General features: G+C 38.6%; 1 protein-coding gene across 1 annotated transcript; it reads left to right on the top strand.

Moving 5' to 3' along the window:
* The first annotated feature begins 15,050 nt into the window (after positions 1 to 15,050).
* LOC114527249 (adrenodoxin-like protein, mitochondrial) lies at positions 15,051 to 16,619 on the top strand. Its single transcript, XM_028548902.1, has 6 exons — positions 15,051 to 15,272; positions 15,347 to 15,401; positions 15,498 to 15,604; positions 15,740 to 15,827; positions 15,961 to 16,013; positions 16,223 to 16,619. The coding sequence occupies exons 1-6, from the start codon at positions 15,143 to 15,145 to the stop codon at positions 16,324 to 16,326; spliced, it is 537 nt and encodes a 178-aa protein (XP_028404703.1). The 5' UTR covers positions 15,051 to 15,142; the 3' UTR covers positions 16,327 to 16,619.
* The last annotated feature ends 45 nt before the right edge of the window (positions 16,620 to 16,664 follow it).

Below are 16,664 nucleotides of genomic sequence, written 5' to 3'. Positions count from 1 at the left end.
CCACTTGCTCAGTTGCTTGCGAAGATTTTAATTAGCTGGCCTAAGAGCTGTGAGAGAGACGGCTTGTCAAAGTCTGTTAAAACTTTCTTAGACTATAAGTAGGGTTACGAAAATGCATTATACGTTGCATCGCAACATACTGAGCTATCATTGTGTACGTGTGATCATAGTTTATAGTCAAGCCACCGTTTTGATAATCATGGAAAATAACTGACCTGACAGCTGCAAACCTAGTTTTCCTCTTTTGAACACGCGCTGAGCACGCGGGACAGAAATCATTCAATTTTATGATGTCACAAATCATGACGTGCATTTATTTAATTTTTAGCTGCGAAGTGCATAAACATGTTACTTTGCAGCTTGCGAGTGAGAAAATTAAAAAAAAAATTAAACGAGTTTTAACCTCATTGACATGAGGTATATTTCAATTCCCAAAATGTTATTTTGGGTAAATTTTTAAAAAAAAATGGGAAATAAAATCTCCCTCGGGAAATGCGTAATTTACTGCGGCTTTTCCGGTCAGCGAAAGAAGACAAAACGGAAGGAAGAGGAGGCGAGACAAGAAGCTGAAGAGTTAGAACGGTATCAGATCTGGCTTCGAGCTGAGAAGTTTAAAGCAGATTTTCCTGAGTATTGCATTCAAGCAGGTATTCCAGCATCATCGATTGTTGCAGACCCACAGTGCTCAGGTGAAACATCAGCAGAAACTCGACGCTTCAAGGTTAGCTAAAGCGATAGTTGCATATGTTGTTGTTGTTGTTGTCGTTATTGTTGTTGTTGTTGTTGTTGTTGCTGTTTTTGTTTGTTTTCGACGGCTGAACGTTCTACCTATATATCTAGTATCTTCAATGAGTTTTTCAATGAATACGCGTGCCAGATATAATGAAGCTATATCGTAAATGTAGCCATGTAGCTATGTCGTAAATGCAGGGAGTGCATAATCTAGATTTCTGTTAATGAATTGGTCTATTTGAGAACTGCACGGAAAATACAGAAAAAAGATAAATGTTATGAGTTTCAAAAACATTATATAAATCATACAACCGGATAAACACTTCCCGCGAACTTGCTCTCTGGGAACAAATTAACAATAACAAAGTTTTGCCTATAAACTTTAGGCATCCTGCAGGTTTTATTCATTATGTTGTATTGTTGTATTTTGTGTGAAGATTTTTTCATCTTTCACGGTTCATTAATTAAGTCGGCACCAGGAATAATAGATATATAATTTCTACACTTCACAGGCTCATCCTGCCCCAGCTGTCAAACATCGTGGAAAAGTTCCGGAGAAACACACAAGTGCTGTCTCTGAAGGAGTACTGTGCCTCTCTGACGAATCCAGTTGTGACTCGCCTGCAAACAATACAACATTGCCAGGCAAGAATGTCACTGGAAAAAAAAAGCGCTCGATCAAGAAAATCCGACTGTTTCGCACTCGAAGGAAAAAACCTAAGACGGCAGAGGAACCGCGGGAACCTGATAGTACTCAAGAAAAAAAGATTGTCAGTGTTAAGTCCATCTATAAGAATAGAAACAAGAAGAGTGTCGCTTACAAGTCAGAGCATGGTACAAGTCAGAACCCTGCAGAACCAATCAACAGCCAAGATGCAACCTCGAAACATGCTAGTATCGTTGCATCAACCGTGACCTTTCAAGCAGAAGATGACCAAACTAAGAACACGAGCACATCAACCAACGGAAGTCTGAAAGTTACAAATACGAATTCCAACATTTCGTTCCAACATTGTGTTGACAGCCATGTGCAATCTTCTCCTGGTACATCCGCATTCAATAACAGGTCCGACATTCAACATCAAAGTTCTGACCACAAAATTGAAAGCGAGAGTCGGCGAACTGAACAAAGCAACACAGTTGAGGGCCGCGATGTTTTGGGAGAATCAAATCAGGATAAAAGCAGAGATGAATCTTCCTTAAGACAACCATCATCCATTGAGGAATTCACGCCATCCCATAACTCGACCATGAAACCTCTTCTACTTCCACCAGACGTACAGATTCGGCGTTCCGAGTTCTCGAAACGAAGCAAGTCATATTCACCTGACTCTCGGGATTTTGCTCCACTCCGCCCTCCAACACCTATGCCGTCGGCCTTTTCATATGACCGATCGTCCCGTGGTCGGAGTGTAACTTTCAATTCTTCGTTCGACGATTTCCAAGAATGTCTTCAGTCGTCGAGAATTTCATCATCCACGTCAAGTGAGACGATTTTGTCTGCTAACGAAGAAAGCCGGCAGTTCATTTCGAAACAAATCGGGAGCCAACAAATTAAGAAAAGAGCCGTCCATGATGATAATCCTCGAGCCTCACAGAAGGTGGGATTTAAATGTCTCTAAGTTCGGGCCTTCCTGTGCCCAGTGTGCCGTACGAATGAAATTCAGTTATAAATTAAAATTTCTCCAATTAATTTCAAAGCAAAATTGAATGAATACAATCAGACTGTATGAGTTTACAGAAAGTCATAAGTGAAAATAAAATCAGGATTGAGAGAATTTTTTGGCAACTTTTTTCATTTATCCAATCATCCTTCTCTTCCCTGTTTCAGTTTAAACCCTGCTCAACTTCGAAGAAACTTCAATCAAATCGATCTCTGCCATTATTCAAATGGAATGGTCGTTGTGTCTATGACAGTGGTTATCCCAGCATAATGGTTGGTGATCGTATTGAATCTGCGTCAGAGGACGAGGATTTCTGGGAGAAAAGATTGGAAAACCTCAGTCGAATGCCACCGGTGAAACGTCATGGTATGTTGTGAAATGCCTACTAGAAGGAAGATGCGTTGTGTAAATAAAAGAATAGCTAGGGATATCTGATTGCATGCTTGCATGAGAGAATGTTAAATTCATTCAACTAAGCCAGAGTGAGAAGAATCGGTTTCAGTGCAACTAGGCAAGAACATATTCACTTAAATGGCATAGAATTTCAAGTTGACTTATCTCGTGCACAAAACGTGGGAAATTGTTTATATAATTGTAGTGCCCTTCGCTAGAATTTACAATAGCCTACTATACATGCATGCATGGGTATTTTTTCAACAGTCCCAATGGCATAAATTTTTACGTGTAAATTATATAATTCGCGGTAATTTTCCTTAAAAGCAGCGCATTGCTTCTTAGAACTACTTCGGAAAGTGTGTATTTTGCAATAATATTTATTAGTAATTTAATAATTTCTTTTGAATTATAAAGTGTTTGGTGACGACATTCCTCAAAAAGACGACCTTATCCCTGCACAAAAATTGTATAAAGATTTTGAAGCGGACGAAGTCGACGTTTACTTGAAAGAGCGACGTGAACAAGTAAATGTATACGAGTATATCGTCTATTAGCAGGGATTTAGAAGAAAGTATAGTTCCATTAACGGTGACGAAACTGTTTTTCCACGCCTTTAAGTAATAGTAGACTGAAGTGTCCAAATTTAAGCCGCGACCGATGGTTGCAACAATGTCTTTCGTCTCCACGTCTCTGCCCAAAGAAGCGAATTTATGGTTGCATCCGTGATTGCATTTGTATATATCTATTGTAGTGCAATCTCTGGCATTATGGCATCGAGTCAGGACGCAATGTCGACAAGAAACAAACTACAAGTGCATGGGGAATTCAAAATACATCAAGGCTAGCAATTGAAGCATCAGGTATCTATGCCTCTCTCCTACAGTTCAATTTTCACTCGCAACGCCTTTTTCAGCTTTGATGAAGGGGGCATTAAAAGCGCTTAAAAACGTCTGCCTTGATAATGTTTGTTTGTGAAATACAGCCGGCAAATGTTAACCATGTCAATCTAACCAGAGCGTAGTTTTCCACGAATCTAATGTTATGTCTTCTCGATGTTTCGACCTAACTGGCTTCGTGTGATTTTTAAGGTTCTATTCCTAAACAGCAATTCGTCAATGCGCCTGTGTACGAAACTTTAAAAACCCTTCAAGATGAGGTGAAGGAAATACGGAAAAACCTGCGAACGAACATGCCACGAATAGTTAATTCGATCGAAAGACGTCAAAGGGTCCTCGAAGCCCATGTGGACGTCCTCGCATCTCGCGACACGTTCGTGACATTTCCAGCCGCAACGGGTGACAAAAATGTAAATCAAAATTTGAAAGAAAGTTGTTACCTAGAACACGATAAACAGCATAAGGTATGTTGTATCACGACGAATTTTAAGAGGCTTCGTGCAATTTTAAACTTCAAGTCTTATTTACGGCTTCAGTATACATGCTCTTCGTCAATTCTATACGAGTATTCCACGAAAAATGTGGTCTATTTGAGGTCAACGATAATACGGTAATTGAGCCGAGAAAAAAAGTAAATAAAAGTAAAAGTTTTGTATTTTGCTCATTACTTTTCGACCATTATGTTTAGAGCACGGAGAAACGTGAGCAGAACAACCATGACATGGTTTTAAAATGTCAAGACGATATCTTCATTGAAGGTAAAATTTTCGAAATTTGGCATCGTCCGTCTTACTTTAGAGTTTTGTGTCAGCAAAATCATAATATTTAATGGTAGGCAAACAGAATAAAAAAGTTAAAAAATTATCTATTGAGCAATAAAATTATGTATGAGAAAGTACTTCACGTTTCTTAAAAGTAAGAAATGTATTATCTGCAATACTCCTCACATAGTGTTCTGATGCTCCTGCTATCACTATTGACAGAGCGTGTTTTCCAGGTTTAGATAGGATGCGTTGTTTTTCAACTGTTTCTAGACATTGAAGACGACATGCGCATGTCAGGAAATGAACAAGAAATTGAAGAACATCAGTCAGATCTATATGTTCCCAAATCGTCCACGAACATCACAGAAGTGGTTCGTGATTTTGATGTAATATCAAACTGTGTCAAGGAAGAGTCTGAGATGCCACTGCAACATTCACTTGGTAACACTCTTCCATATGAAAACCTTACCATACACACAGATATTAAAAAGAAAACGTCTACAATCCTAGAAGTATCTGAACCACTCAGATCGAATAACTCCAGTTCAAAGTCAATCGTCTTAACAACCTGGAGTGAGAATCAGTCAAACGGTGAAACTGGATCAGTTAAACATGATGTTGGAGAAAGATGTGGGCTTGTTAGCGATGGCTTAAAGTCAGCCACAACTCCTGAGGGAAAATACCTTGTAAAAGAAAACGAAGAGCAATTGTTCAACACAAATTTAGTACTTGATATGGAAATTAACAACACCAGAAAGGCGAGACCTCCAAATCACGACTCGAAGTTGGAGACGACTAGTCAAGCGAATGACATTTTAAGCCAAAGAAAGACAATCACTGATGGGGAACCGAGTTCTATCGTTGGTGCTTTGCAAGCCAAAAACGACCGAGATTTGGACGACAACAATTTAGAGAAAGTCAAGAGCAATTGTTCCAACACAAGCGTTGTTTGTACTCCACGAAATGCTTCGAACGATGTGGACAGTTCACGTGAATCAAAATGTACCAGTTCTCAGATTAATATTGACTGTGGTGGTGGACCGAAGAAATATACTGACGTTGAACAAAGTCCGTTGGTAACCAGCCTGGAGCAAAGTGTTCTTTCTAAGAAAAAGGATGGAAATAATCTCAATTATCTCTCCCGGAAACGTGGCTCCAAAGAAACAGACAAATGTTCAAAAATTTTAGCACCTGGAGATCAACTGAACAAGGTGTTTAAAAAATCAAATGAAGTCTTGAGAGATGCAAATGAAATTGGTTCTGATTGTCGTGAAAATGGAATAAAAAAATTGTCGGAATTCCCACCAAGTCATCCACTAAATGCGACCACAGAAAATTCGATTTCGAGTAGTAAAGAATATGCAAACAAAAATGTAAAACCAGCCAAATCTGGGATAACAACTAAAGTTGGTTCAGATCTGAATGAAGCTCTGGTAGCTAGTGTGCAGTCTCCAACCATAAAGCCGGGTGTGGTTGTAGAGCAAGCCACAGATTTCAGGTCATTAGAAGAAAGTTGTAATGATGAAATGGTAACCAGAAGACTAGATTTGACTGATATGAATCTTTGGAACGAATTCAATATTAGTGCAATTCAGGTTGGTAAAGACGATAAGCTTAACGACACCTCTGAATATCGTCACGATACAATCAATGAATTGTCAAACTTACCATCAAACGTCCCATCAAATGCGACCGCGGAAAGTGTTCAATCAAATCGGAAATCAAAAGATGATCTAAATGAAGTTCTCGTCACTAGTGTACAGTCTCCAACCATCAGGCCGGGTGTGGTTGTAGAGCAAATCACTAGTGCCAGGACTTTGGAAGGAATTTGTGACGATCATGTGGTAAGCGAAAGGTTGCAGTGGACTGACCAGAGTTCCGAACCCACAAGTATTGGGATTTGTCAGCGGGACAACTCTTGTGTTGAAAGTAAATATTTCAAACCTGAAACTAATGTTTCGACTATGAATAAGTTGATCGAATCGAATATTAGTACAATTCAGGTTGGAAAAGACAACTGGAAGGATAATGTAGCATTGAAGGATTCAAATCATGGTAATGAGATCTCTGATTATCGTGGCGTATTACGAAATACCATCAATGAATTCTCGGAAATGCCACCAAGTGATCCGCTAAATGCCACTTCGAGAAATTCTATTCCAGTTATCGGAGAAAGTACAAATGCAAAAGTTGCATCAGGCTTGGAAGATGATCTGAATAAAGTTCTGGTGACTAGTGTGAAATCTCCAACCATTGTGCCGGGTGTGTTTGTCGAGAAAGCCACTAGTGCCAGGGCTTTCGAAGGAATTTGTGATAATAACTTGGTAACCGAAAGTCTGGGTTCAAGCGACATGATGGCGTGTGGGCTGGGCAACTCTTGTGTTAAAGGCGATCATTTAGAATTTGATTCTGACATTTCAGAAATCAATTGCTTGAGAGAGTGGAATGCAGTGTTGAATGGTGACGACGACAATGAGCAATCTTCAGATCTTCAGAAGGCAAGTTTAAACATTCTAAGTACGTCTGGTGGTGTTCCGACAACTGATTGCATGGTGAAAATCGAGAGTGTGGTGGGGAAGTCTACAAAACAGAGAGATACCATTCCACAATGTTCTGGATTCCTGTCGAGCGATCATGCTGGTGGTATGGAAGATATCATACGACACAGAACAAATACGGACAGTTTAGGCGTTCCGAAGAGCAAATTACCAGCGGATCAAAGTCGTGGGTCAGGTCCTAACGGTCAATTTTTGAAAAATACTGAGGAATCAGTCAATGAAATTGACAATTCTATAATGACTCATGGAAACAACACAAAGAAATCTGCAAGTGGTGAAGATTGCAATAGGAATACTGATTTAAAAACTATTCCATTCGAATCGGTAGAAAATCGAGCTGGATTCAGTGATGACGATTTGGTCTTCCAAAACGATTTAAGACGGATTAGTCAACAATCCAAGTGTTCTCCATCTTCTGAAGAAATGTCGTCACAGATTCGAGTAGTTTCTAGCAAGAAAGATGTTGTTTCAAACGCGAAGATAGGCTTGAATGTTGCATCTCCAAAAGAATCAGAAATTCAGCCCAGCGTAAGTCATGATAAAGTTCCTTCAAAGTTATCCAAGGAGTCACCTTCTTCGAAAGAAATAGAATCATGCCATCATAAGAAATTGAATTCCAACAGTGAAAAGATTGTTAAATTGGATGTAAAGTACAACCTCGAGGTTTCATCTAGCGTTGGCTCTAAAAATAAAGTTGCATCAAATGATGATGATTTTGTCTCTGATGGCGAGCTTCATAATGCTGGAAAAGATGCCAATGGTGTTACTGAATTTGGTAATGATTGGAAGTGCGATAAAGTAAATTTCGACCACTTCGGAATAAAAAGTGGGGGCGTTATTTTTAGACGTGATGTGAAAAAGAGAAGATCTCTCAACAAGTGCACGTCAGTTATCCTGTCTCAGCAAAAATCCGACTCAGATTCCGAAATAGAAAAGACTGAAAGAGCCAGTTTAAGTGCTACCATAAATGAGGACGAAAATGGTATCGCTCGAGAAGATCCAGAGTCAAAAGAACGTAATGTAGAACATAATATTGCACAAGAAAACGAACATGATCGACAGTATTTGCACGCCAGAGAGGTAGAACATCAAGAGGTACAAATTTCAAATAACTTGGCTTCACACAATGAGAATGGAACTTTGAATGCTAATGGGATCAGTGGTTATCTAAAGTCCCATGGAAATGAAATGTTCAAAGATGAAGACGATTTCCTTCAGACGGGAATCACGGATAAAAAAGCAGACAAAAGCAGTAAGATGATAAATGATACAAAATGTATTGAAATAGCAGAAGAAAATTATCAAAGAGTTTTCGGCAAGGGACAGGAACAAAATGCGACGTTGAAAAACCATTCAGATGATGAAGTAGCAGAAAAGGAACATCATACCATAATAGCGAGTGACAGCAAGGCAGACATAAAGCAAGGCAGACGTAAAGGAAAACGTGGAGATAATTTAAAACTCACATCTCACAAACCAGAGAAAACCAACATGAATTTAAGCAAGAACAATGTGGTACTTAGGAGTGATTTACAGAAGATGATGATTACCGACGAATCTGAATCGTCTCAAGCAAGATCGTCGTACGATGAAATAGTTGTTGATGGGGAAGGAAGCATAACAAATGAAACATATGAAGTCCCTGATAAAGACGAGTGCGTATTTATTACTCATGATGGTGACTCCAGTGTCGGTAAGGAATGCAAAGACGAAAATTTCGGTAAAAGTCCTGACTATGGCGTTGATAATAAAAAGATGTTGGATGACTATTTTAAAAAATACGTCGAAGTTAGGGAGGACAAAGTGGTGGCCGGTGTTGAAATTAACATCCATGGAAATGATACATTTGGCGGGACACGTCAATACGACGGTAACGACAAAAAAGACAAGCAAAAAAGAGAAATATCAAGGAAAGAATTAAATGAAATTTTGCAAGAACAAGAAGAAAGAAAAAAGGACGCGGATTATTATGAAATAGGAAACTTTGATAGACTTATTGAAGAAATTTTAGATGGTGGTGCTGGAAACGTGGATGAGAGAGAGGATTCTTCAGTTTCGGAGATATGTGCATCAGGTTCGAGCTTATACGAAATTTCAAATGAAGGAAGTTTCGCACGAGAAAAGCGTAATTATGGATTCACGAATGATACAAAGCTGGGTAAGACATATGATGACGCTGTCGAGGATAATACGAGCAAATCAGAGGATGAACAACTCGATGCTAAGAATAAAAATATAAAAGTCAAGAAAAAAATTTACAAAGAAGAGGAAGTCGACTACGAAGGTAAAGGATCAAAAATATCTGTCAGCAATTCTTCCCAGAGATTACACGTTGAAAACGTGGTCAGTGAAAGTTTGGATAAGAACAAAGTTAAGATCCATGTATACGACAACAGAAAAAAGACCACGCACGAAGCCTTAGAGAAGGATAATACGAATGACGCTAGAAAGTATATCGTGGAAAAGGAAATGTATAGCCATGAAGGGTATAATGAGCAAGATAAAAAAGATGGAATGGTACGACCAGATCATCTTGGTTCCCAAAGCAAAGGGTGCGATGATCTTTATGATAAAAATCACAAGAATGACGGAGATTTTGGATACATGTCATCCGTGGAGTCGCTACCTGGGTCTGCGAACTTGCAAACTAATTACTCTTCATATTTTACACAATCAAGTATCTTGCAACATGACAGTGGAACAACAACATCGTTGGAACGGAGTTCAGGTGATAGGAAGAGTCCCAATCTAGTTATGGCTGACGTAGACACAACATGTAGCGAGTATATGTCATCGCCTGAACCCAGTTTACAAGAAGATGCGTTTCTTGGAAGTATTGATTTCATGGGAATTGCCAAAGGGAAAATCTTGTCTCAGACAGACAATTCGAGTTTAAGCATGCCATTACATCATCTCGAAAACTTGGAATTAATCTCAAAGATGGCAAAAACAAATACGTCAACTGAAAACAGAAATGGGTATATCAGTGAATCTGATTTTGATACGTCGTTTAGTGATAACTTATCATACGTCGAACAAGGACTACTGGAGGAAGAAAGAGAAATCACGGACGGAATAAATAAGATCGAAAACGACGATTTTGATGATAGTGAATCCCAAAGCGTTAGAATACTGGATGATATGATGTCCAATAAAGAACTTTCTCAGCAAGAAACAAATACTGGGGCTGCCCGTATTTATTCAAATTCGGACGTTTCAAAGTGCGGCAAGGAAAATTTACGACATGCGCAACAAATCAGCGATATGGCAGATGCAGAATTAGACCATTCTGTCGTTTCACAGAGAAAGACGCACTCAATACTTGGGACGGACCTAACAGTGAATGGAAAACTGCTTACGACATCGGCCACGGACAGAACGTGCTCGTTAGCAAACGCAAATTCTATCATTGACCAGACAGAATTGCCTGGGATTCGAAGTTCGCAGAAAAGTTCTCATCAAATCATATTTGGGAATGTCGAGGTCGTAGCACTCACTCCAGGTAAAGAAATTCGTAGTGACAATCAAGAAAATGTTGTTAAATACATGATAAGTGATGTGGGACGACATGGGACTACCGAGAAAAGCGACTGCGTAGCTCATAGTGGAACAAATGAAGAGACAGAAATTACAAAAAACATTTTTATCACGAAAAATCAAGAGAAAAATGTTCGAAAACGAGAGGCTGCTTTAGAAGATGACTTCTTGCCTTGCAGCAGCGATGCATCAAGTGAAACAAAAGATTTTCAATTGAATGAAGAAATAGAAAGCCAACGAAAAGATTCAATAAAAGGACTGGTTACAAAAGACATATTGGGAAATGAACGAAGACGGCAGGCTGCTTTAGAAGATGACTTCTTGCCTTGCAGCAGCGATGCATCAAGTGAAACAAAAGATTTTCAATTGAATGAAGAAGTAGAAAGCCAACGAAAAGATTCAATAAAAGGACTGGTTACAAAAGACATAGTGGGAAATGAACGAAGACGGCAGGCTGCTTTAGAAGATGACTTCTTGCCTTGCAGTAGCGAAGCATCAAGTGAAACAAAAGATTTTCAATTGAATGAAGAAATAGAAATCCATGGAACGGATTCAATTAAACGACTGGTGACAAAAGACACAGCGGAAAATGAACGAAGACGGCAGGCTGCTTTAGAAGATGACTTCTTGCTTTGCAGTAGCGAAGCATCAAGTGAAACAAAAGATTTTCAATTGAATGAAGAAATAGAAATCCATGGAACGGATTCAATTAAACGAGTGGTGACAAAAGACACAGCGGAAAATGAACGAAGACGGCAGGCTGCTTTAGAAGATGACTTATTGCTTTGCATTAGCGATGTCTCGAGTGGAACAAAAGATTTTCAATTGAATGAAGAAATAGAAATCCATGGAACGGATTCAATTAAACGACTGGTTACAAAAGACACAGCGGGAAATGAACGAAGACGGCAGGCTGCTTTAGAAGATGACTTCTTGCTTTGCAGTAGCGATGTCTCGAGTGAAACAAAAGATTTTCAATTGAATGAAGAAATACAAATCCAAGGAAAGGATTCAATTAAACGACTGGTTACAAAATACACAGCGGGAAATGAACGAAGACGGGAAGCTGCTTTAGAAGATGACTTTGTTCCTTGCGGTGAGCCTCCTTCATGTACATCGTCTAACGATGGCACTGGCGATATAAATGTCGAGAGGTTGCAATATGACAGACAAATTTTATTTGGTGCCAATAATTATGAAGATGAAGTAAAAAATTTTCAACATCCGAAAGTTTCGTTAGAAGACAAACCTAATGAAAAATATGAGATGAAGCAGCCATATCAAGATATGATTCAGGACCCTGATTATCAACTGAATACACTGTCAGATATAAGGTATGAAACTTTTCAGTCCTAAACATTAGAGAATGCACAAAATGTTTTGCGCATGCACTGAAATTCAAACTGCATGTCAACAATTGTGAATTTAACATTGAGATTTGAGAAACAAAATTTTCTCTTTGCCCCGTTTGAACGTTGACAAACCCTATTTCTAAGATACTGAAGTAAAAACATTGTTACATGATCTACGTCGTAGTGGATCAGCAATATCTTAACCAGACCATTAAAATTCAAGAGATTTTTGAAATTCCATTCAAAGTGATTGCAACAGTCGATTTTTCATTCTAAGTTCAATATCAGATATGTCACTGGAGAGAGAAACAAGAATGGAAAATCGCGGCATGCATGAAAACGTTAGAGAACAGGAAACAAATTCAAATGGTCATAGAAGGGATGAATTGTTAGCTACAAATCTAGTGAAAGAATCAATACATTTAGACAATAAAGGTAAGAAATCATAATAATATCATAATAATCTATAAATCACCCCATACAAAAACGTTTACTGATTTGTCTTCATGTAGGCGCCATGAAATCACCTTTGACTCAATCCAAGGCAGCAAGCCCAGACTCGCATGCGATGACACAACTACGCAAAATTATGCAAGGAGTAGTCTTGACAAGTGCAACGCGAAATGTTTCGGCTCAGATTGAAATGAAAAAAGAACTTGAGAAGAAACAAAGAGAAGAAGAAAAAGACATTTATGATCGTAAAGAACTTGGAACAAGATGCCTGGAAAAATTTCGGGATGGTATTTTAAAGCCAAGATCAGGTATGATCTGAGTCATCTGATGACATTTTATGATATCAAGTCACAGTGGCAATTTATGAAGTTAATTACTGCCTACCAGAAGTTATACTTTACTTTTGGCGACGTTAAACAATATTAGGCCACAGTGGCTATTTATGATATCTTTCTTTAGCTTCGCCGAATAGACGAATGTCATACCAAGGTATTGGAGCAACAATGCAATCTCCAGTGAGCCCAAAATTAGAGTCAAGGTCGATGTCGGGCCTGGGTCGTGGAGTGAATATTGAAGTAAGTTTAACTTAGAGAATTCGTATCAACTGCAAAATATATTTTTGCAATATTAGGTAGATGATTGTTCCTTATGCAATTGTTCCGTCCGCGTCACCTGCCTACGCAGGCATAGTACCAGAGGAGTGGATTTAATAGACCATTACTGAACTAAAATTATTCTTCATCCACATTGGATTGACTCATTACTTTAACACTGAAAAGTATAACATGGAGAGAGAAAAGCTTATTTTTGGCAAACTGATTTTGTTGCTGTGGAATGAGTAAATCTTCTAGTCAGTCACATCGTCTTCACTTGAGTTTCATGTGAACTTACTTTCTTTATCAATTATAGAACGTAATAACAAAAGAAAGATTAGAACACAGCCCTATCAATGACCAATATCAAGTGAATAGAGAACTTTCTTATACTCTGCCTACATATGATCCTTGCCCACAACCATCCGATGACGAGGACTCCTACATTCAAGAAACCTGTCAGAGAACAGGCCTCGCAATGTCACACAACAACATAAGACAGACGGGCACAGAAAATGTGAACAACGGCAGACCTGAGCCCGCGTACCGTACACCCGAGTGCAGGCTACCTGCAGCCCTTGTGCCTTTAAATGTCGGAGAGTCAGCTCCTGAGCTTGCGTCAAAAGTAGCAGGTGTTCAAGCAAGTCTAGGGTTTGGTTCCAGTGATCCATGGAAGCCCAAGCTTCTGCCAGGAATAAAAGAGGAGGGAATGACACCAAGACGAAGTGATAGTCGTTTACTAAAACAGAAATCAACGACTGTTCCAAGATTTGCTTTGACAATGAAACCAGCGGCACTACCTGATATTGGCCAGTATTCCCTGCGGGGCAGAGCTCTGCCCGGCACGAAGGCTGACAGGGGCGTGTGATAATGTAAGGTAAGGATAAAGGAATGGCTGAAAAACTTGTTTCCACCCAAGTCCCGAGTGATAGTCATGAATCATGATTCCGTTCTTCTTTATTACAAAATTAAGATATAAAACCTGAGCTCAAGTGAACATTCGCGGCGACATCAGAATGATAAAATCAGTTCTCTGTGAATTTTTGTACATTTTGCATCTTCATTCATTCATGGTTAATAAAAAACATTCAGAAAAGTCTATCTTCTAAGCTTTACCACTCATATCGTTAATAACGAAAACAGTAATCTCGTCTACACTGTATAAAAAATCTAAAACACCATTGCATTCGAAGCGTTTAACTTTTTTATCCTCAGCTGCAGTCAGCACTCGTGTTCATTTTGATTAAATACAAGTGAATTAAGGCGCTTGACCACGAACAACCAAACCGAGGGAAAGGTCGACCATTTCCACTCCCATTAAATACTTATATATCCCAATACAATATACCCTTTAAAATGCCTTGAGGCATATACATGCTTCAAACTTAGTCCAAAGTAAACATTAGTGACATTACTCTCACCTTAATGTTACGTAGAAACGAGGACACACTCTTGAACACGTGCTGAGGAAACAACTTTAAAATCATTACTCAGATTGGAGCTGATAAATGGTTTTGCATTTTCTCTATTTTGCTATTCATGTAATAAATCATTCACCTTTGCCCAGAGCATAGATCAATTGTTTAAACCCTTCCAATTCAGTCCGATAGTAAATGCCGTTGTAAACACGCCCACTCGCCCAGACGCTCCTTGTTTAGTTTTTTAAAAAGAGAAAACCGAGGGAAATTAAGGATTACCAACCATGGTGCTTTTCATCGTCAACCCGACATTGTTTGGATTAATCTATAAACACGTGAGAAAAAATGTTGGATAAAAGAAATCTATATAAATACTCAAGCCATAAATTTGACTTTTTCAGGTGGCTAAAAAGCTTTCATTGTTGGCTATATTGCGGGTTTTTTCACCAAAATGATATTTTAAATGGTTGGCCTTCAGAAAAAATTTCCCCACGATCTATGTTTAGATTACGAAGTGAATGATGAAGTGAAGGTATTTATGAAGATTAGCAGTATATCAAGTGCTAACCACTGACAGGATTATTTTAGAATAGGTTAGTTTTCGAACCATTGGTGCGCCGAGATCCTAAATATGCGCCGCAAACCAGTGTTTCCCAGGCTCCAAGCTCTGGCTCTGCTGGTCAAATCCAAGATGGCGGACATACATAATGTTATACAGAGTAATTTCTGCCAGTTATCTGCGATACTTATTATGTACTTTGACTTAAAATGCCTGTAAAATGGCTGGATTAATTAAATATTGTCTTCCTTTATTTGTACGTCCATCAGTAAGCTACTTTGGTAATAGAAAAGGCGTCGTTTTTTGCAAAAACCTACCCACGTGGAGCTGGAGGACGTTCCAGAGTGGAAGTAAAGCCCTTTAAACCTTTTCTTGACATATTACTCGTCTACTCTTTAAGCAAGAAATGTTTTCCTTCTTTTAGGAGCTAGCTATGCTGGTGAATACGAGTGGGAAGATCCGAAATCTCCTGATGAAATGTGAGTCACGTATGGACTCGTTCGGTCGTCTTTCGAGTTTCGACACTTTCATAAAATTGTGTGGGTAAATTTGCATACGATATTTATACCTTGCAGCATCAACGTAAAATTTATTGATCAGAATGGTCAATATATCTCAGTGCAGGGAAAAGTCGGAGATAATGTCATGTATTTAGCGCATCGTCATAATGTGGAAATCGAAGGTATATAAGGTCTATATGCCTATTGAAATTTTATCTGTGAAGTGACCTTCAGAGATTTCTGGCACAACTGAGAAACTTAGCACTGTGTTGTAGAATAATTGCTAAACCAACTAAATTTTCTTGAAATGGAAACAGGTGCGTGTGAAGCTTCTCTGGCTTGTTCCACATGCCATGTTTATGTAAAAGAAGAGTATTTTGAGATATTACCTGAGCCTGAAGAGGGGTGAGATTTCTAGAAAGACATGTTGTATTGTCATTATGTCATAGGAAGTAATAATAAAAGGATGTTTTGAATGTGAGTATTGTTGTATTATACTTGCATTTAAATCCTGCAATGAATGTGAATATAATTTCAGGGAAGATGATATGTTGGATATGGCACCCTTTTTACAGGAAAACTCAAGACTTAGTAAGTTTTATATTAAGTGGTTGACTGATTCCCTACCAATTTGTCCTAGGGAAAAACCCAAATTTTTGTCTTGATCCAACAGCCTGTGTGATACTTGCAAAATAAGGATTGCAAATGTTCACTTATAGGATAGCAAATGTTCACGTGCAAATCTTTAAATATTGCCTCATTTTTAAGTTGTTAATGCCTCTTGTTTTTTACATACTTAGGTTGTCAGATTATCTTAAATAAAGAAATGGATGGTATTGAGTTGACCTTACCAAAAGGCACAAGGAACTTTTATGTTGATGGCCATGTCCCTCAACCTCATTGAGGCACACACAGTAGCTTATTTGGCACTTTTTCTAATCTACGAACCTGTGACTGGAAAGTTTTCTTTGTTTTCCAACCTTTTTTCTGACCAGCAATTCACATGCAAAGGAAACTTCCCAGTCCAACCAGTTTTGTTAGGAGTAGCTTGCATCTTTAGATGGGATTTTCCATTGCAGGAAAATAACTGCTATGTTTTTTCCAAAAAAACTGCCAAGTAATTAGGTACACAGTGATGCTGCAATAAAGCCAGTAGTGTAAAAAATATTTAAAGGAAGATTATATACATGTATAATTTAAATCAGAAACTGAATATTTGAAGAACAAATATATTTTTGTGTT

The sequence above is a fragment of the Dendronephthya gigantea genome, unplaced genomic scaffold (assembly GCF_004324835.1).
Source record: "Dendronephthya gigantea isolate DGI-Jeju-01 unplaced genomic scaffold, DenGig_1.0 000043F, whole genome shotgun sequence".
Classification (NCBI taxonomy): Eukaryota; Metazoa; Cnidaria; class Anthozoa; order Malacalcyonacea; family Nephtheidae; genus Dendronephthya; species Dendronephthya gigantea.
The sequence above is the reverse complement of the archived record's forward strand: the minus strand, read 5'-3'. Positions and strand labels throughout refer to the sequence as shown.

Excerpts from the sequence above, each read along its gene's own strand:
- LOC114527249 (XM_028548902.1), top strand. The coding sequence starts at position 15,143 with ATGGCTGGATTAATTAAATATTGTCTTCCTTTATTTGTACGTCCATCA. Across the intron at positions 15,402-15,497 it reads CCGAAATCTCCTGATGAAAT|CATCAACGTAAAATTTATTG; the intron begins GTGAGTCACGTA and ends TATACCTTGCAG. Across the intron at positions 15,605-15,739 it reads TCATAATGTGGAAATCGAAG|GTGCGTGTGAAGCTTCTCTG; the intron begins GTATATAAGGTC and ends AAATGGAAACAG.